The 21,914-nt window shown below is 40.2% G+C and overlaps 1 protein-coding gene across 2 annotated transcripts in view; it reads left to right on the top strand.

Annotated features, from left to right (window-relative positions):
- LOC130923971 (myozenin-2) overlaps nt 1-21,914 on the top strand; it is a 28,155-nt gene that overhangs the window by 1,652 nt on the left and 4,589 nt on the right. The window contains exons 3-5 of one of the 2 annotated variants that reach the window (XM_057850178.1): nt 8,649-8,812; nt 11,788-11,941; nt 17,570-17,744. In XM_057850178.1, the coding sequence (XP_057706161.1) occupies nt 8,649-8,812; nt 11,788-11,941; nt 17,570-17,744 (493 nt within the window). The remainder of the gene's footprint in view (nt 1-8,648; nt 8,813-11,787; nt 11,942-17,569; nt 17,745-21,914) is intronic. The other variant, XM_057850179.1, reaches the window with a different exon arrangement.

The following is a 21,914-nucleotide window of genomic DNA, read 5'->3' as shown; positions in this document are numbered from 1 at the left end:
TCCAGTGTTCCCCCGCCAGCTAAGCTTTGAAAGAGCGTCCTCCTAACCTCAGCAAAATGTGACTCCCGCTAGTGGATTACATGCCCGGGCCGCTCCTCTGAATGCCCCGGCTTCTCCTAACACTTATCGTGTGTGGGAAATAATGCATTTCATTTGGAGTGCCTTTCATCTCGAGATTCCTATTTATATGCCCAGTTACCCACACAACCCTGGACAGCAACAAACATTAGACACCCCCTGACATCATCTTAAGGCTATTTAAGTGTCTCTGCTGGGCTACGATAGCAGATGAAGAGTTTCTGCGCAAAATCTCTGTGGAATTCGACTCAGGCATTACATTATTTAAATCAGCAATCCTCTGTTGTTTAGCCATAGTTGAACGGAAGCAGTGGTGGCCTACATAGTATACTGAATAACCTCAAATTGTGACATTTGTTTCAGTTATTCCAATTACTGTATAATAATTTACAGTCTCACCAAAAGTATTGGCACCACTGCAGTTCTGTCAGATAATGCTCAATTTCTCCCAGAAAATGATTGCAATTACAAATGCTTTGGTAGTAATATCTTTATTTATTTTGCTCGCAATGAAACAACACAAAAGAGAATGGAAGAAAAAAAAAATCATTATCATTTTACACAAAACTTCAAAAATGGGCCGGACAAAAGTATTGTCACCCTTTGAAAAATCATGTGATGCTTCTCTAATTTGTGTCATTAACAGTACCTGTTACCTGTGGCACATAACAGGCGGTGGCAATAACTAAATCACACTTGCAGCCACTTAAAATGGATTTAAGTTGACTTAACCTCTGTTCTTTGTCCTTGTGCGTACCACATTGAGCACAGAGAAAAGAAAGAAGACCAAAGAACTGAGGAATTGAGAAGCAAAATTGTGAGGAAGCATGGGCAATCCCAGGGCTTCAAGTTCATCTCCAAAGACCTGAATGTTCCTGTGTCTACCGTGCGCAGTGTCATCAATAGGTGTAAAGCCCATGGCACTGTGGCTAACCTCCCTAGATGTGGACGGAAAAGAAAAATTGACGAGTGATTTCAACGAAAGATTGTGCAGATGGTGGATAAAGAACCTCGACTAACATCCAAACAAGTTCAAGCTGTCCTGCAGTCCGAGGGGACAACATTGTCAACCCGTACTATTTGTCGGTGTCTGAATGAAAATGGACTCTATGGTAGAATACCCAGTAAGACCCCACTTCTAACCCAGAGACATAAAAAAGCCAGGCCGGAGTTTGCCAAAACTTACCTGGGACAGCCAAAAATGTTTTGGAGGAATGTTTTCTTGTTCTGCTTGACCGTGTGCGTGGCATTATGAAGTCTGAAGACTACCAACAAATTTTGCAGCAGAATGTACGGTCCAGTGTGAGAAATCTGGGTCTCCCTCAGAGGTCATGGGTCTACCAGCAAGACAATGACCCAAAAGACACTTCAGCAAGCACTAGAAAATGGTTTGAGAGAAAGCAATGGAGACTTTTAAAGTGGCCAGCAATGAGCCGAGACCTGAATCCTATAGAACACCTGTGGAGAGATCTGAAAAGTGCAGTTTGGAGAAGGCACCCTTCAAATCTCAGAGACCTGGAGCAGTTGGCCAAAGAATGGTCTAAAATTCCAGCAGAAACTCATTGATGGATACCGGAAGCGGTTGTTCATAGTTATTTTGTCTAAAGGTTGTGCTACCAAGTATAAGGCTCAGGGTGTCAATACTTTTGTCCGGCCCATTTTTCGATTTTTGTGTAAAGTGATAATGATTTTTTTTTTTTTTTTTAATTAATTGTCTTTTGTGTTTTTTCATTGCAAGCAAAATATACGAAGATATTACAACCAAAGCATTTGTAATTGCAATCATTTTCTGGGAGAAATTGAGCATTATCTGACAGAATTGCAGGGGTGCCAACTTTTTTGGCCAGCACTGTATTCCTATCAGTCCATGAAACATACCGTATTTTCTACACTATACGATGCCTCGGAGTATAAGGTGCACCTTCAATGAATGGCCTATTTTAAAGGGTTTTCTTATATAGGGCACACCGCATTTTAAGGCACAGTAGTAGTAGTTGTTGAGGTTTCATTATGCATCCACTAGATGAAGCTGCGTTAAAGGGAATGTCAAGCCATGATTAACTAATATTGATCCAAATATAAGATGCATCGGATATAAGGCACACTATTGTCTTTTAAGAGAATTAAAGGCTTTTAGGAGCACCTTATAGTGTGGAAAATACGGCCCTTGCAAGTGCCCTTATCAAGATTATTAAGTCATGATCATTATCATATCAGTAATGCGTGTGCCCCCCAAGCGCTGCAGCCACTGTGACAGCGCTCTCTGTCCTCCAAACGTGGAAACACGCCGCAGCACAGTAGAATAGCTTCAATCCACATCCTCTCCTCACCTGCAGCCCCTACGCAGAGGTAACAAACAATTTGTATGTGTATGTGGCCTCCTAAACATTTGTTGCTTAACCATTTCTCTCCTGAACTGTGCAACTCTCTAAATTAGCCGAATACCCAGTCCCACCTGTTAAACAAGCTTGACAAGCCGCTTGCCATAAATCAATTAATAGATGTAACGTGGTGAGCGGCCGCACTTAGTTATGGACATTACTTTACTATAGCTTAGGGTTGGACAAACTATTCATCAAAGGGCCGCAGTCAAGGGACAGTAGGGACATAACACTACCAATTTTTCAGAATGCTCAAATTTGCACCGACTTTTAAGCAACCCTATTTGTATTATATAATGACTTCAGTTATATGGGTAATTTAGATTGTCTTCCCATGTCTTGTAAGGATGGAATTGACCCTCCCATAATTAGGTCAATTATTTCCATTATGTTCAAACTTACTTACAATTACCTCTTTTCACTTGCCCCATCAAACATACGTTTTATTGGCTGATGACTTGACACCCCCCCACCCCCTGACACACACAAGCATGCTCACATTCATACAGCCCTGACAGAATTACATGTCGACAACATGCCACCTCCTCCGCCCGCTTCGAAGAGGAGGGATATTAGAAGTTTTTTCGGCCATCAGCAGCCACTGTAAATAATTTAAAAAGACGCCAATGTTGTGGAAGTGGGAAAACACGACTAATTTTTCTACTGAAAGTCTGACCAGCATTAGAGTTAGCATAACATTAAACTATGTGAACATGCTACCCTGCGGAACTTGAGTATGAAGCTACTTAGAGAGAAGTGTCCTTCTGTTTGTGTTTTCTACTGGTAACATTAATTAAACTGTGAGAAATGCAGTGAACTCTGCTGGAAACTATAGGACCAGAAAAACGTGAGCAAGAAGCTGCTTAGAGAGAGACGAGTGTTGCATAATCTCTTATGTTGCTCACGCAACACAACATACACAATATAATCATAATTAACTATGTACATAAAAATTAAGGATTTTTTTTTTTTTTTTACCCACAATAGCTACCCACAGAATACCCATAGAATGATCGACTGGTCGACCATGATCGATTGAGCACCCCTGATTTAGCATATCAATTAATTAGGTTCATATTTGTGAGAAATGTAGCCCTGACCCCCGCTCATCCAATCTGTTTCGCACATTAATGTCCCATCCGGAGCAAAAAGTGTACATGCAGGTTATGCAGTTATATCGTCCCTACCAATGGTGAGACCAAACCTACGCCCTTGGCTGCAGTGGTTGCAGGTTTTTGTCCAAACCCATTAAGGGCCCAAATACACCAGATGCATGATCGTTGCGGTTGCGGTCCGACTCCCGAAAAAAATAGCGCCGGAGCCAATCCGTTCCCATTATATCCTATTGTTCAACGTATACCGGCCGCCTCAGTGCTCCGGATTGCCTGCCGATTATCTCCGGCGTGCCGCAGCCCGCTGGGTGGTAAAGGCTATTTTCTATTTTTGCCAGTCACGCATCCGACAAAATGGGCGGAGCTGGGCCTGGACGTAACAGCCAGCGAACATGGACGAAGAACGTTTCATCATGGAGGTGGAAAGTCACAAAGTGATATAGGATGCAGCAGATCGTTATTATAAGGACAGCATTAAAAGGGAAGCTGCAAGGTGTCCTATTATGTGTGTATTTCTGGCAATGATATTAAACGCACGACGTGCTGACAACTTTGAGCGAAAAAAACAAAAACAAAAAAAAAAAGCAGCGTATCTGGAAGTGGTTCCACCGCAGAAATTCTCGTGCCCAGCGCACACACAATGTCGGTTTGTATACAGAGTCGAGGGGGAAAAGTACGAAAGAGAATAAAGAGACACCCACAAGTTTCGACCTGGTGGTCTATTCAAGACGTTTCTCTTTGTTTCCTATATTTTACTTGACTTTTCATAGAAAAACCAACAGTTTGCGCTGGGCACAGGAATCTGCAGTGTTGAGACACCAATTCCAAGTACGCAGTTTTTTAGTTCATGTAGTGTATAATTCGCTATCCATTTTATAAATATTACAGATTATTTAACAGTTGTTTATAACAGCTCTATGAGATGTTATGTGCCATAAATTTTAAATGTGCACAAAGATATAAACCCACCGACACAACCAAGGGCATAATAGCCCTCCTTACCCCACACACGGAGCCCTGATCTCAACATGATGCAGTCAATCTGGAATTAAGAGACAGACATAACTAAAATATCAATATGCAAAGAAAAAATGTGCTCTCTCACAGAGAACACACGGAGTCTATACTCATCAGAGTATAGACTCCGTGTGTCTTTCGTTGTTTTAAATGGCACATTATAGCGCGCGATCACACGAGCGCTCAAGATGGAACGGAGTTGGCGGACCGCAGCCGTGCGCAGCTGGTATGGTTTGCCTGTTTCTGACGTAACGCGTGGCACGCAGTCAACACTGAGCCAGACCGGAACCGGAACGATCATGCATCTGGTGTATTTGGGCCCTATAATGTGCCATTTAAAACAATGAAAAACACACGGAGTCATACTCATCAGAGAAGCAGAGATAGAGCACGTTTTTTCTTTGCATATTGATATTTTAGTTATGTCTGTCTCTTAATTCCAGATTGACTGCATCATGTTGAGATCAGGGCTCCGTGTGGGGGGGGAAGGGGGGCGGGGCCCTATTATGCCCTTGGTTGTGTCGGTGGGTTTATATCTTTGTGCACATTTAAAATTTATGGCACATAACATCTCATAGAGCTGTTATAAACAGAGGGTGCACATAATTTTTTCACCCAGGTTCTCAGAGGAGGACCTGGAGATGTGACTTGGTCCTCATTGAGCTTGAGAGCCGACCCGCCAGATGCGATAAATTTATGACAAGCTTTACTTAGAGCCAATTAACTTTAATTAATTATATTAACAATTAATGATTGATTAACATCAACTGGCACAACAAAATTGGCATTACTTTGAAGTGAAATGTAAAGAAATAAACATAAAAGCACCAATTCAAAATAAAGGGCATTATGCGGCTCCCACATTAACTCCAAGCCTTTTTAAAAGTGGGATGTCCTCCTCATAAGACCTCATTGAACGTGCATGTTTAGCTTTGTAAAATGCGAGCAAAAACACGTTTGTCAGTGCATGTCGTTGTTCATTACCTTTATTCCGCGACTCCATAGGGCGAGTGGGGTCATGTCTGACATCGATAGTTTGCTTAATTGCCACATGCTCTCTGTTTTTTTCGTGCTTTTCAAAGTTTGGATGGCTGAAATTCTTTGACCCTACATAAAATGCGCTGCTCTTATCGGCGACATTGGGATTCTCACGGCACATTTTGTACCGCATTTTCGTGCGAGCATCATTTGCTTCTAGCCATGGTACCTCCTGTAGCCACTTTTTAGCAAAAGTCCTTTTTTTCGGTAGCTCCGGTGACGTCTCTGTCGTCTGTCTTTTGACGGGGGTGGGGGAACACGGAAGTAATTACTCAGTGTGGCCTGCCTCGTCGACATTTTGAGAAGTTATTTTCTCGTGTCCGCCGCAAATACAGTGGTCAGCCATCGGCACGCAAAAGCATATGGAAGCCGTTGAGGGCCAGCGCGTTTGTCTACGTCCAGTACGCATGCGCGCATGCAGACCACTTATGTGCACCCCTGGTTATAAACAACTGTTAAATAATCTGTAATACAGTGATACCTCAGCTGACGAACGCTTAAGCTCACGAACTTTTCGCCTCAAGAACATTAAATTCGCGAGCATATAGTCTCTGCTGACGAACTAGTTTTCGGCGGACGAACCAATTCACGCGGTCGAAAAGCGCCACGAGAAGCTGACGCACGCTCATGGCGTCCCAGTTCGTCCCCTCACTTTCGTTGAGTGCGGACGTGGTTTGTGTTTGATAGACATTTTGGACCATATTGAGTGTACTTTTGCTATTATGGGACCGAAAAAGAGTTACCTACAGTCCTTATGGAAGGTGACTCGTGTTACCAATTCGCCCTCGACTGGTAATTGGCGGTGCTTTCAGCTTCCCACCGTAGTGAGAAGTGGACCGGCGAGTCACGTTGGCTCGTTGTCGTCGGTTGTCTTCGGTTCGCCCGATTTCCTCTCCAGAAAGGTGGCGGCGTGCATACAAACACCCAGAGGCGTCGGATGGCTTTTTGTGGGCACTTTTATTAACAACCAAAAGCATGTGGGGGGCACAGCAGTGGAGTCTACGCTAACTGCGCACTTTGCCGGTAACACTCTCCTTCCAAACAGTAACTCCCTCCCTCCCTCGTCCTCCCACTCCATTCCATCAAGCCATCAACTACCATCACAAAGGTAAATAAAACGACTTTATTATACAGTACAGTTTATTTCTTTAATTATAATACAATAGCACATTTATTATACATAAAATAAGGTATATTTTTGTGTAGTTTTAAGGCTTATTTAGTAGAAAATTATGTTTTATGGGGACCTGGGAACGGATTATTCTCATTTTAATGGTTTCTTATGGGAAATAAATGTTCGGAAGACGAACTTTTCGCCTTACACACACTTTCTGGGAACCAATTATGTTCGTGAGCTGAAGTATCACTGTATTTATAAAATGGATAGCGAATTCTATACTACACGAACTGAAAAACAGCGTATTTGGAATTGGTGTCTCAACACTGCAGATTCCTGTGCCCAGCGCAAACTGGTGGTTTTTCTATGAAAAGTCAAGTTAAATGTAGGAAAGAAAGAGAAACGTCTTGAATAGAGCACCAGGTTGAAATTTGTGGGTGTCTCCTTATTCTCTTTCGTACTTCCCCCTCAACTCTGTATACAAACCGACATTGTGTGTGCGCCGGGCACGAGAATTTCTGCGGTGGAACCACTTCCAGATACGCTGCTTTTTTTTTTTTTTTTTCCGCTCAAAGTTGTCAGCACGTCGTGTGTTTGATATCATTGCCAGAAAAACACACGTAATAGGACACCTTGCATTTTCCCTTTTAATGCTGTCCTTATAATAACGATCTGCTGCATCGTATATCACTTTGTGACTTTCCACCTCCATGATGAAACGTTCTTCGTCCATGTTCGCTGGTGTTTAAACTGTGAATAAGCAACTGGGCTGGTACATCCAGGCTCAGCTCTGCCCATTTTGTCGGATGCGTGTCCGGCAAAAATAGAAAATAGCACCGACCTGGTGTTTTACAAGTGTTGATTGCTGTCAGGTGTTTCTTGTTTCTGCTGAAACCTCATTGGTAAAACTGTCTGTGCTGGATCGGTTGGAACAGAGACCAGGACCCACTGCAGCCTTAGAGGACCTGTTTGCACACCCCTGCTATAGCTCAATATTTAGTCTTGTGTTTGCATGTTTAGTACTAGTACAGTTGCTACCTAATAAAAACTAATAGGAATCAAAATAATTGCACATGAAAAGTATATATTTGCAACTCACCTGGAGGAAGTCAAACAGTGTGGGTGTAGTAGAAAGTGTATAAGTTCCAAGAAAACTTGAGGCTCCCTCGTTTGAGTGTGGGCACACAGATACACTGTTCTAGAACAATGCAGGTTTAAAACAGGCTATAAGCATAATTTATTTGCTAAATGGCAAACATAAAATCAGCTGTGTTGTGTGCACCCTGTTGTCATGTCACCAAGCAGGCTTATTCATATTGTTGTTGTTTTTTATACTTACAATCAACCAGCAATCAGGCCTCGAAAGGAAAGAATAAGGAAATTAAAGTGCTTAGTTGACCCTTGCTAGGTCGGAATAGGTTGGTATTTATTTAAATATACTCTAGAAATAATTATGTAATACATCTGCAATATTTTTTTTTTCTTTTATTAATTCACATTGTTGTAACGAGGCAGCCAGGCTGGCAATTACACGCGCTTCGAAAGGTGCCCATTTTTCCCCCTCTGAGCACCTGCCCTCCATATTATCTGTGCACGCCACTGCTTACTAGTAATGCTGTTATGTAAATCTCACCTCCTCAGACCCAGACTGATGCAATTTAAGATATAGTACATTAAAAGTGAGATTATTTCTTTAACCAATCAGATTTCAAAGTAAAATTCAAATTGGTTGGTCAGATTTTACCAAGCAAAACTAATATGTAGCAGTGTCCTTAAAATGAGGATACAGCCAAATAAGTGCGTGGTCCTCCAAAATTAGGCCCCAAGATGCTTGTATGTGCTTTCTGCACAGAAACTCCATGAGTGATCATTTACAAAAGCACATTTGTCTTCATATGACGTCAGGGCGTCTGAATCTGGGGAAGAAGGTCAGCGTTCCAAGAGATGTGATGATAGAGGAGCTCACCCTCCCATCCAACCGAGGCTCTCTCATGTTTCAAGAAAGGCAGAGGCGGGCTGAGAGATTCACGCTGGAGAACGTGGCCAACAATGCTCATAACACCATGAGTGTAAGGCACAGAGGGGATCCTCTCACATGGCTCATAACTACTGATATAATTGCAAATGATATTCGGGAACGTGCAATTGCAGTAGCTGCCTGGAGATCAGGGATTCTCATTTTGTGAAATTCTGCAAATCGAGAAAAACAATCATCAGTAATTATACAATTGTCTGACAATGCATACATTGGGGCAAATAAGTATTTACTCAACCACTAATTGTGCAAGTTCTCCCTCTTGATAATATTAGAGAGGCCTGTAATTATCAACATGGGTAAACATCAACTATGAGAGACAGAATCATGGTGGAATGTAAGTATTTGGTCAATACCAAAAGTTCATCTCAATACTTTGTTATGTACCCTTTGTTGGCAATAACAGAGGCCAAACGTTTTCTGTAACTCTTCACAAGCTTTTCACACACTGTTGCTGGTATTTCGGCCCATTTCTCCATGCAGATCTCCTCTAGAGCAGTTATGTTTTGGGGCTGTCATTGGGCAACACGGACTTTCAACTCCCTCCACAGATTTTCTAAGGGGTTGAGATCTGGAGACTGGCTAGGCCACTCCAAGACCTTGAAATGCTTCTTACGAAGCCACTCCTTTGTTGCCCTGGCTGTGTGTTTGGGATCATTGTCATGCTGATAGACCCAGCCACGTCTCATCTTCAATGCCCTTGCTGATGGAAGGAGATTTTCACTCAAAATCTCTCGAAACATGGCCCCATTCATTCTTTCCTTTACAGAGATCAGTCATCCTGGTCCATTTGCAGAAAAACAGCCCCAAAGCATGATGTTTCCACCCCCATGCTTCTCAGTGGGTATGGTGTTCTTTGGGTGCAATTCAGAATTCTTTCTCCTCCAAACACGAGAACCTGTGTTTCTACCAAAAAGTTCTATTTTGGTTTCATCTGACCATAACACATTCTCCCAGTCCTCTTCTGGATCATCCAAATGCTCTCTAGCGAACCGCAGACGGGCCTGGACGTGTACTTTCTTCAGCAGGGGGACATGTCTGGCAGTGCAGGATTTGACTCCCTGGCAGCGCATTGTGTTACTGATAGTAGCCTTTGTTACTGTGGTCCCAGCTCTCTGTAGGTCATTCACTAGGTCCCCCCGGGTGGTTCTGGGATTTTTGCTCACTGTTCTTGTTATCATTTTGACGCCACGGGGTGGGATCTTGCATGGAACCCCAGATCGAGGGAGATTGTCAGTGGTCTTGTATGTCTTCCATTTTCTAATATTTGCTCCCACAGTTGATTTTTTTACACCAAGCGTTTTACCTATTGCAGATTCACTCTTCCCAGCCTGGTGCAGGTCTACAATTTTGTCTCTGGTGTCCTTCGACAGCTCTTTGGTCTTGAACATAGTGGAGTTTAGTGATGGTAAGTCCGGCTCTTTTTAGAGAGCCGGTTCTTTTGGCTCGGCTCACTAAAAAGAGCCGGCTCTTTCGGCTCCCAAATGGCTCCTTAGTTTTTTTGTTGCTTAAATTTATTTACTACCAAAAATAATGTAAAATTATGTGTAAAACGAATTACTGATGTAAAAAGATATACAGTATATCAAATATTCATTATTTATATGGCTTTATTTATATTCTTCTGAACATACTCAACATGGAGTACAACATGGAGTGCTACAAAAAATTAATTATATAGTACAAAAACAAAGACCCATCTGAAAACTAGGTCAACAAAAAGTTCCAATCTCTGATTGTGTATATTTATAAGCTTTTAACTATTTACAGTAAAACAACATAAGTAGGCTTTGATTACCACACAACAAATTATAAATTAAAATTTGTAAAACAAAAAGAAAAAAAGCAGCATCCAGGTAAAAGTTTTAGCTAGTCTTTAGCGAAGATTGGCATTAAGAAAAACCATATCATAAACATATATTATCTAAGTATATATAAACATATATTATCTAAGTATATATTATATATATATATATATATATATATAGATTAGTGTATATCTAACCCCTCTACCTTCTCCTCACTGCAGCGTGCATGTGTAACCTTTCCCTCCCTCCTTTACCACAAATCTTGAACAATCATGTGCGGCTTTAACCGAAGGGGGGGAAGAAAAAAAAACTGGAGGAAAAAAAAGTCAGCTCCTATTAGGAGCGGCTCCCTATTAAGAGCCGGATCCCGTCGTTCACTTCAAAGATCCAGTTCGTTCGCGAACGACACATCACTAGTGGAGTTTGGAGTGTGACTGACTGAGATTGTGGACAGGTGTCTTTTATACCGATAATGAGTTAAAACAGGTGCCATTAATACAGGTAATGATTGGAGCCTCGTTAGAAGAAGTTAGACCTCTTTGACATCCAGATATCTTGCTTGTTTGTAAGTGACCAAATACTTATTTTCCACTCTGATTTGGAAATAAATTCTTTAAAAATCAAACAATATGATTTTCTGTTTTTTTTCCACATTCTGTCCCTCATGGTTGAGGCTTACCCATGTTGACAATTACGGGCCTCTCTAATCTTTGATTATAGAGAACTTGCACAATTGGTGGTTTACTAAATACTTATTTGCCCCACTGTATGTTGAATTTGCTTAATCCGTCCACTCATTACTACTGTATTGCTATGATTAGTTGTATAAGTGGTACTTTGTTGTACAAGGTAGTAGCAGATCAAGGCAGGCAGGTAGGGGCGGAGGGAGGTATGGGGCGCAAGATGACGTCTTTTTAGTTGGGTATTCGGATCTACTGCTTAAAAATTTAGTTTCTAACTTTGGTACATTTCCCATCAACCTCATATTGACTATATTGTTCACTCGTAGCGGGGGAAATCTTTAGTTTGCCACACAGATCTCCTGTTTTAAAAAGTCTCAGAAGATAGTTTGAATAACCCTTGTCCTTTCATACTTTTGAAAAGTTTGCAGAACTGTGTTCCCTTTAGCTCAGAGGTATGATAAAACTGAACTCCTAAAAGCATTTGACTGCAACCAATCTAAGTGTTGGGTCTTTTTCAGACCCATCCCGTGGCTGTTCCTCCCCCGCAAATCATCCAACAGCCTCAGGGAGGAAAGGAGAACCAAGCTTTCTCTATGCCCGGTAAGCATAGTCTGATGATGAACCTTCAGAAGACTCTAGCAAACAAAGGCAGTCCTGATGTCCTCGCTCCAGGTAAACGGTGCTGTGCTGTACCCAAAGGAAGGATGCCACACGAGCATAAAGGCTTCCTCAGCCTGGACAAAGCCAAAGCTTGTAGACTTTCGGCTCATATTCACAAAACAATGAAAACATTGTTTTGATTGCAGCTTTGTATAACTAGTGCACAGTATGTTCTTAATGCTTAGAATTTGTAACCATAGCCACTACTGGTGACAATAGTAACAAGCCTTTGCATCTACATACGTGTGTATTATAGCTGATGATGCAAGTGCCGCCAGATCTGGATAAAGAAATGGGACTGGAGTAAGGCATGTTTATGTAAGTTTTAAGTATGGCTCAATTACATCTTGAAGATTCATGTTTCAACTAGGTAACTTGACAAAAGTAAAAATCAACTGAGTTGCGTAAAGAAAGCTTGTACGAGTAAACAAATCAAGTAATAGCGCAAACACACAATTGAACAATTTTGTTTGGGGGAAAAGAAAAAAAAAAACATCACGCCAGGGGCAGACTGGGGGGTGGTTTGGCGCGGGAGTCATTGAAAGACCGGCCCACTTCATGGATGGTGTTGGAAGCCATCCAACCCGCAACACAGAGAAGTCCACAACTAATAATCACTAACCTTGGCCAGAACTTACTCAGAACTGTGGATTTGCAGTTCCACACAAATGAGAACTGTAACATGATCAAAGTATGCTTTTAATTCAAATTTTCAAAATTTCGGTCCAGTAAAAATGCATAGTTTTGCGTATATGAGTAGTCAAGAGCGATCCACTACTAAAATTCACCAACCTTTGCTAGAATGTATTCAGAATTGTGGATTTACAGTACCACAAAAATGAGAACTGTAACCTGTAACCAGATCAAAGCTAACATGTATGACATTTAATTCATTTTTCTAAATATTGGTCCAGTAAAAATGGAGTTTTGAGTATGTGAGCAGAGAGGTTTCCTACAAATACTACTATTGCTATCACTACCACATCATGGATGGTGTTGGAAGCCATCCAGCCAGCAACAGAGAGAGGTCCGCTACTCACATTCAGGAACCTTGGCCAAAATTTATTCAGAATTGTGGATTTACAGTTCCACAAAATGAGAACTGTAACCAGATTAAAGTCCACATGTGGGACTTTTAATTGTAATTTGCTATATATTTGCACAGAAAAAAAACACAAAGCTCTGAGTATGGGAGTAGTCAGAGAGGTCCACTACTATTATTCATCAACCTTCAGAATTGTGGATTTACAGTACCACAAAAAAGAGAACTGTAACCGGTAACTAATAAAATTCCACATTTAGGAAATTTAATTTAAATTTTCTTAAAAAAAAAAAAAAAGGTACAGTAAAAATGCATAGTTTTCAGTCTGGGAGTAGTCAGAGAGGTCCACTTGTAATACTCTACTCTGTAATACATCCTTGTCTAGAAATTAGTCAGAATTGTGAATTTACAGTACCACAAATCTGAGAACGGTAACAAGATCAAACTATACATGTAGGACTTTTAATTCATTTTTCCAAATATTGGTACTGTAAAAATGCATAGTTTCAAGTATGGGAGTAGTCAGAAGGGTCCATTACTAATATTAACCAACCTCGACCGGAACTTATTCAGATTTGTGGATTTACAGTACCACATAAATGAGAACTATAACCTACCATCTACTAAAACGACCTGTTGCTCAGGGGAGTCACATAATATTTTTCTGACATGACAGCGCACATAACGCATATGTAGATGGAGCGGTATTAAGGTCAGGTGACTTTATTTCATTTTTAAATGATGACAATGGTGGTGTTATATATTTTAGAGTAATGAGTTTGTTTTAAAAATTGGGAACAGCACAAGCACACAGAAGTCAAGTGCTTTGCCGCTCGCTGCATTTACCATAATGCTTGGATTACGCGGGTGCACTAATTTTAGGGTCCGCTCATTTGACCACCGGCCCACTCAGCCATCGGCCTCTCCGGATAAATCCCCGGTATCTCCGTATGCCAGTCCGCCCTTGCGTCACGCTAGAAAACCAGTCTGTAGGCCATCTTAAGTGACTATAATTTTCCTCAAAAAGCCCTGCTCAAAAAAAAAAATCCAGTGTAAAATGGTGAGTTTGCTAAATTTGTTGTGTTTTGCGCTGGTTTAGCACAGCCTGCACCTGAAGATAAATGCCGTAATTGTTGTGCCTCTTGTCTGGAAGTTTGTTGACAACCTCTAGTCTCGCTATTTTTTTCTAAACCTCCTCCTTTAATCCAAAATTCAAAATCCCAAAATTTCCGTAGCTCTCCATGATACTTGCTTGAAGACATGACCTATGTGCATCATATCAAATAGTTCTAGTGTGTTGCTCGATGCACACACGTACAAACGACAACTATCTTGAAAATTCAGCTTTTCACATGGCAAGACAATTCAAGTTAAACATTCTTAGGGGCGCTGGAAGTCACTCACAGCAGGGGGTGCTGAGGATCTTTTTTTTTTTTTTTTTTAATGTTTCCCATCCAAAAACAGCCGTTTCAGTCCACATTTTTCATGCTTGTTTTCTTCATAGAAGGCGTTCACAATAGCAGTAAACACGCATGCTGGATAGTTTATGTACTACTACTAGGCTACTACAAAGACAGCTCTCTATTTCACCTAGAGTGTGTTGGATTTTTTCAATTGGAAATTTAAGCAACAGAGTATTATGACGCAAATCCATGCACGTTTGAAAACTAAAATGTCCAATAAGCCTCAGTTTAACACTCCCTTTTCACAACACTGAACTAAAATTGGGGGAATATCCAACAACGCTCTGCACGACGGCAGCTCAACAGCAACAACAGACAATATAATATGGCTACAATGCAAGCATGTCTTACCAATTTGAAAACACCAAAGGTAGTTTGAACAGTCATCATAATCATCTTCATTTTCAACCTCGATTTGAGTTTTAGAAAATTTCACGCTGTTTACGGAACGAAAAAAAAAATCGCTAATTCATTTTTGTGCCATGTCAACGTGACCCGGTAGCAGGCAAGGTGGCAGGGTATGACCATGTTATTAACAAAATAAAAACATTTTTCAACATATGTATGGCGGAAAACACTCAGGTGACTTGAAGTTCCGCTCTGAGACCCCCAATCTGGCCAAATTTCAAAATTGTCCTATATGCATGTGTGATACATCATTGGAAAGCTCAAAATCTCAATTTTCTGTGGGAAGAAAAATTATGAACAGGAGGGCATTTGAAAAAAAAAAAATAAATAAACAGCAAAACCCTAACTGGAGGTGAGAGCACGCAGGAGCATAATTAAAGACTCCATGATTTTCACGAGATATTATCGTGTACTTACCTCTTTTCGATCCAAAAACTAGCATGTATCACTGAGTGTCAAGACACAGCTGTGATTGGTCACAACCAGATTTTGGGGGGATTTTATGGGTGAAACATGGTAATATAGCAAGGGTCGCGATGCAGAAATCGCATACAGCAAGGAGTGGCCGAGATTTTCATTCTCATATATTTAACCTTTTAAACAATTTTTTTTTTTTTTTTTAGTTTTCTTTGTTTGGATCGATTATTTATCATCTAAAATATCGGGGAAAATGCGACAGTAACGAAAACAATACAATTAAGCAATAGTTATGATGTATTCGTGACTTATTTACAGACGCTAATTTTTTTGATTGTGACAATTTGTTTAAAAGTTTAAAATATGCGAGTGAATAATTTTCTTCAGTTATTTTTTTTTTTTTTTTTTTAACTAAATATTATAAAATTAACATTGTTTTACTCATTAAATCAAATATATCAACAAAAATACATATTCTAACTGAGGAAAAAGTTAGGACATCCTACCACCTAATAGCTAGTTTACACCTTTTGGCTAAAATAACTTGCCTGGCACAGCCAGACTATTCTCCCAGTATTTTTCAAACACTGTGGGAAATAGTCTGGGACCCAGCCCATTAACGGCCTCTTGAGCTAGGTACAAAATCAAATGTCCAATCAGATTCATTTATTTGCGTGACGTGTTCTTAACGAGTAACGTCACTCTTGAGTCGTGTCTACAACAACACAGATAGCGAACAGAAGAGCCGAGAATATGTTCCAATCCGCGGTAAAACCAGTTTTAAATTACCCAAAACACATTGAAACAAGTCATTGACAACAGTCAATGAATAAACTTCTCCATACTCCGCTCACGCTAACTACTTGTCGCTTTAACAACGTCACGTCTGCCCGTCGCTGACTGGTCCACTCCGCTGTGTTTGCTGTGGCTTGCTCCACCCTCGGAATCTGATCCGCCGGACGGTCGCCAGACTCAATCGCTGGAACAGCGGTGAGTCTGGTATACCAGGCAATGAAACAACATCCGTAAGACACTTTTTGTAGCCATCGACCAGTCTTTGACTTTGGTCAGAAGAGAGTTTGCACCACTCCTCAATGCAGGATACTTTCAGCAGTGAGATTTTTGAAGGGTTTCTTGCATGAACAGCCCAAGTCACCCACAGCATCTCAATGGGATTACGATCTGGGCTTTGACTCAGCCATTCCAGGACTCAATTTCTTCCTTTTCAGCCAGTCCTTGGTGGATTTAGTGGTATGTTTTGGGTAATTGTCATGTTGTAGGGTCCAGTTTCGCTTCAGCTTTCATTTTTTCACAGATGATCTCTCATGTTCCTCAAGCACCCTTTGATACATGATATAATTCATGGTGGATTCTATGATGGTGAGCTCACCAGGGCCTGCAGCAGCTAATCATCCCCAAACCCCAACTCGCCAAACATGTCCTCTATTCTGGTGTCCAAATAGTTCGATTTTGGATTCATCTGTCCAAAGAACATTATTCCAGAAGTCCTTGTCTTTGTCTACATTCATTCTGGCAAACTTCAGTCTGACCTTTATGTTCTTCTTGGAGAGCAAAGGTTTCCTCCTTGCACACCTCCAATGAAGGTTAAACTTGTGAAGTCTCTTATTGATTGTAGAGGCATGCACTTTCACATAAACAGTAGTTAGAGCCTGCTGTAGGTCACATGATGACATTTTAGGGTTTTTGGAGACTTTTTTTTTAGTATGTTGCGGTCTGCTTTCGGGGTGAACTTGCTTGGACGGCAAAACCTGGGAATGCTGTTGGGCAGTTGTTTTGAATGTCCTCCACTTGTAGACTATTTTACGGACAGTGGGGTGGCTGAATTTATATTCTTTTGAGATCTTTTGAAATCCCTTACCAGACTCATAAGCATGTACAATCTTCACACAGCTCCTTTCATCTCACCATGGTGTTTTCTCTCACTTTAACAGTCAGGAGCACACCAAACTAAATGTGAGGTTTAAATAAGGCAAGCCTCCTTCAAAACACTGACTAATGATGTTCTAATTATGTGCACCTGAGTTGATACCCCTGTGTGTGATTTTAGCAATTTTCAGTGGGACTGAATGTGGGGGTGTCCTAATTTATTCCTCAACAGACATCAAATTTATTTAAAATTACGTTTTACAGAGAGAAAAAAAAATCCTCAGTTTTAATTGTTTAGTTCTTACTTGAATCTCTGAAAATTGTTAAAATTGATATTAAATATCCATATGACCAAACATGATCGAAAACGCACAGGTGTCCTAATTTTTTCACATAACTGTACTTTCACATACTCTTTTTCAGGATACTCTGGCCCCCTGAAGGAGATTCCCCATGAGAAGTTCAACAAAACCGTGATTCCCTACTGGTCTCCATGGAGGGAAGCTTTGCGCCACAATGAGGAGCTTTTGGAAGCCCTCAATACCAAGCTACCCTTGCCACAACGACATCAGGTTGCCCACTACAGGTGCTTCAATAGGTAAATCCTCTTCTTAAATATGCTTACAAATGTATTTTTGCATGGAGTTTGCATGTTGTAACAGTTGTTACGTGTGGTTTCTTATACAGGGACTTCCTTACACATTTCAACAACCCCAGATTTTATACTGAGAAACTGTTTTTTAATCTGCGATCATTTCAGTAGAACCAGCATAAGTATGTACCGTAATTTTCGGACTATAAGGCGCAACTGACTGTAAGCCGCCACCCACTAATTAGACATGAAAACGCATTTGTTCATAGACAAGCCCCATTGGTCTATTATCTACGGCTGTCCTCACTGTATTATGTGGTATTTACACCAAAAGATATTAACCGGTAACACTTCGTTTGACAGCGGCAACATGGGACTGTCATAAAACCAAATGAAACACCATGAAGCTCTGAACCAATTGGCTGCAAAGCTTCATTGCTTCAAGAAGCTCCATTTGGCAATCACTGCTCCCTTGGGGGAGACAGTCAACCTCTGCTGCCACCTGCTGTCAACACTGTTGTCGTCCAATATGCCTCCTAGCATGCATTGCGGTGCCTTTGACAAAATTCCTGTTCTGTGCTAATTATTTCTTCAGTTACTGTTTCAGTTGTTTCATTAATTTGGTAACACGTTATTTGACAGTGGCGCCATAAGACAATCATAATTATGACATGACACTGTCATGAGCACTGATGAATTCTTATAATGGATGGCATTTAGTGTCATCCGGGAAATTATCTCACTTTTGAATGGATGTAAAAGATCCAAACTGGACATAAATGGAGTTAGTGACTTAATTTGCCGGATGACAATTAATGACGTCTGTCATAAGCATTCAGTAATGCCCATGATAAACACTACCCAATACTTATTCACTGATTAATCAAAATAATAGATGGGTCCCAATACTTCTATTTGTTTGTTCGAGACAGTGTAATTAATAGATGTTGAAAGAGGTCATCTACATCCAACAGATGATCTAACCACTACCACCATCTGGGCTCTTGTCCATCTTTCCACAATTTAAATATCTAGACAGCTTCTGTCATGCAACTTCTTGAACTGTAGCAGCACTGTAGTTATTTTCAATCTCGACACTCGAGATGGCCCACTGGGCCTCAGTTTTCAAAGCTCTTGCAAGAGACCGAGAATTGAAACCATAGAACAGGGTGAAACACATCCGCACAGTGAGGAAAGACAAATATTGCCTTTTGGCAGATGGCGAACAAGACACAACAGACTTCGTAACCCAGGAGTTTGTTTTCTGGGCAAAGGCTTGTCCATCTGTTTGTGTTTCAACGATTTCCTAATTAGAATCTACAGTATTTTTGAATGGTTCAAAAAAGGCTATTCACAGTAGTAATTTTACATTTTTGATATAATGGAATGACAGACTTTGTAGGCAGTGGCGGTTCTAGAATTTTTTTGAAACGGGGCAAAGAAGAGGCCACATGTAACCCTCAGGCGCCAAGTGTCACTGCCATCTTTGTTCAGTGTTTGTTTTGGTTAACAAGGCAATACGCAGATTATCCTGCATGTGGCAGTAAAGTCCAGTTTATTTCTATTTATTTATTTTTATTCTGTGATTAAATGCGATCTTTTGTCTTGGTTTTTACATTGTGTTGATTTAAATGTGATTTTTATGATCTTCATGTGATGTAAAGCACTTTGAATTGCCTTGTGTTGAATTGTGCTATATAAATAAATTTGCCTTGCCTTGCCTAAAGTTTGTGATAATTAGTAATAATAATACCGTATTGGCCCGAATATAAGACGGTGTTTTTTTGCATTGAAATAAGACTGAAAAAGAGGGGGTCGTCTTATATTCACGGTCTAGACATCATACCCATTCACGACGCTAGATGGCGCCAGATATCATTGAAGCGATGTTCTGTCATGACAGATTTCAGCTACTCTCCCCATTCACGACGCTAGATGGCGCCAGATATCATTGAAGCAATGTTCTGTCTTGACATATCTCAGCTACTCTCAAGTTTAACCGGTTTGCTTTATTGTATTGCAATGTTTTTCCTTATCCAGATTTGTTTCAAGACTACAGTTAAAGTTAGACTTCACTTTGATGGTTAATGCAGTTATTGCAATTTTGTTGTTTTATCACAATAGATTGGTTTATTTACATTTCAAAAACCAGAAGCCATTCATTTACGCATGTGAGTGCACTTTAGTTTACATATTTAAATGTTCAGATATTAGGTTTGAATGAGGCAAAATAACATGTTTTTTCTCTCAAATATATTGTTATACTCATTTGTTTCGGATCCACTGTTATTATTTTCTGTATAAAAAATTAATTTGGTACTCTACAAACTTGAGTCTTGAAAAAGAGGGGGTCGTCTTATAATCAGGGCCATCTTATATTTGGGCCAATACGGTAATTCGAGTCTTGTCAGCAGTTTTGTCTCAAGTCGCTTTTTTTTAGTCGTGTAAAAGTGTCTCGTACTCCACCTCTCAGCATTGATGGTGGGTACAGTGTATTATTTGTCATTTAATTTTGTTATTAAATATAAATGTTTGATCTCTAATTACTAAGCATAACTCCTATTTCAGTATACTATATGTGCGGTCCGCTTTCCTTTGTTGCACTTGGACTTGTTTGACGTCACGCCAGCGCTATTTTGTTAGTTTCGGGCATTGGTTTCACATTGAGAAGCGGGGTTGAACACCAGTTAACACTTCAAAAAGGCAGAGAAACGGTCAACGGAGCTGTCTCGGCGATGCCGCACCTGTTAGCCCGCTAGCTTATTGAGCAGTGTTCATTTTCATAGCTGGACCACAGTGCCACTAATATCTGCCATTTTCTTTGTTGAATTGCTCAAGATTTGGATGTTATTTCCTTCAGTATTACTGTGCACCCATTGACGTATGTTTTCGTAAGCAAATATGTCTACAGCGGTACCTCTACATACGAAGTTAATTCGTTCCAGGATCTTGTTTGTAAGTCGAAATGGTCGTATGTCGAGCAAGATTTTCCCATACAAGTACATTACAATTCCATTAATTCATTCCACAGCCCGAAAACCTACACTTAATATTTAATAAATACTGCTGATACTATTAGAAATGGCAATCAAACATAGAAAAACAAAGAAATAATAAAAATCGGAATAGTATTATAATAATAATTCTTGTAATAATGTAATGAATCGGGTTCTAATGTGGCGGCCGTTTTTTTGCATGTTGTACCCGAACGCACCGTGTGGCTGACGTGATGGTGAGATAGAGAGTGCGGTAGAGATTTTACCATCTCTTTTAATATATTTTTGCTGGCGTTAACCACGGCATACAGTGAAAGCAAAAAAATTATATATATATATATATATATATAATCGGGGTGGTATCGGTATGGTATCGGTATCGGCCGATACTGCACAGCCAGGTATCGGTATCGGGGCCAAAAAATGGTATCGGTGCAACACTACTTATAAGGACTGGCGAATCGAGGTTGGAGGAGGACCGTCAAGATCGTAGCAATTCTACGGCGAGTCAGATTTTACTTCAGATGTCAAAATGATCGTGTGTCAATGCGATCGTATGTCGAGGTACCACTGTATATTGATTTACTTTATACCATTATTGTACGCTCTTTATCATTATTGTATTTTTTTTTCATGATTGTGTGTTCATAATTTGACAGTGACAAATTGATAAATGTCAGTTGTAAGACATAAGTGGATTTGGGGAGGGTCTGGTGGCCGAAAAGTGTCATTGCATGAAATTGACTTTCCTATATACTGTATATAATAGTTGTAAAGCAATAAAACTGCAACAAAAATGAATGAAATGAACCAAAAAAATTATTTTTATAATGGGTCAAAATTATTTTTCAAACAGATCATGTGACTAGCACCTTAGACGGTCATTTGCATTGCATATATTTTCAAAAAAAAAATAGCAGAGGGCAATTTTATTTTTCAAATTATTTTTTTCTTCAATTGAAAATATTTTTTTTGATTGAAGCAACTTTTTGGGGGGATTGAATGATTTAGACAACATGTCCTACCCATACTATGACCCAAACACAAAAAGAATTATTGCTTCAATCAAACTTTTTCAATGAAAAATTAAGTGTTCAAATGCAAATTTTTCAATCTCAAATATTTTTTCGCATTCAAAAATGATATGAAATTTTTCGGTTTTTGATTGAAGCGATTTCTC

The sequence above is a fragment of the Corythoichthys intestinalis genome, chromosome 11 (assembly GCF_030265065.1).
Source record: "Corythoichthys intestinalis isolate RoL2023-P3 chromosome 11, ASM3026506v1, whole genome shotgun sequence".
Lineage (NCBI taxonomy): Eukaryota > Metazoa > Chordata > Actinopteri > Syngnathiformes > Syngnathidae > Corythoichthys > Corythoichthys intestinalis.
This window is presented reverse-complemented; position numbering and strand designations above follow the sequence as displayed.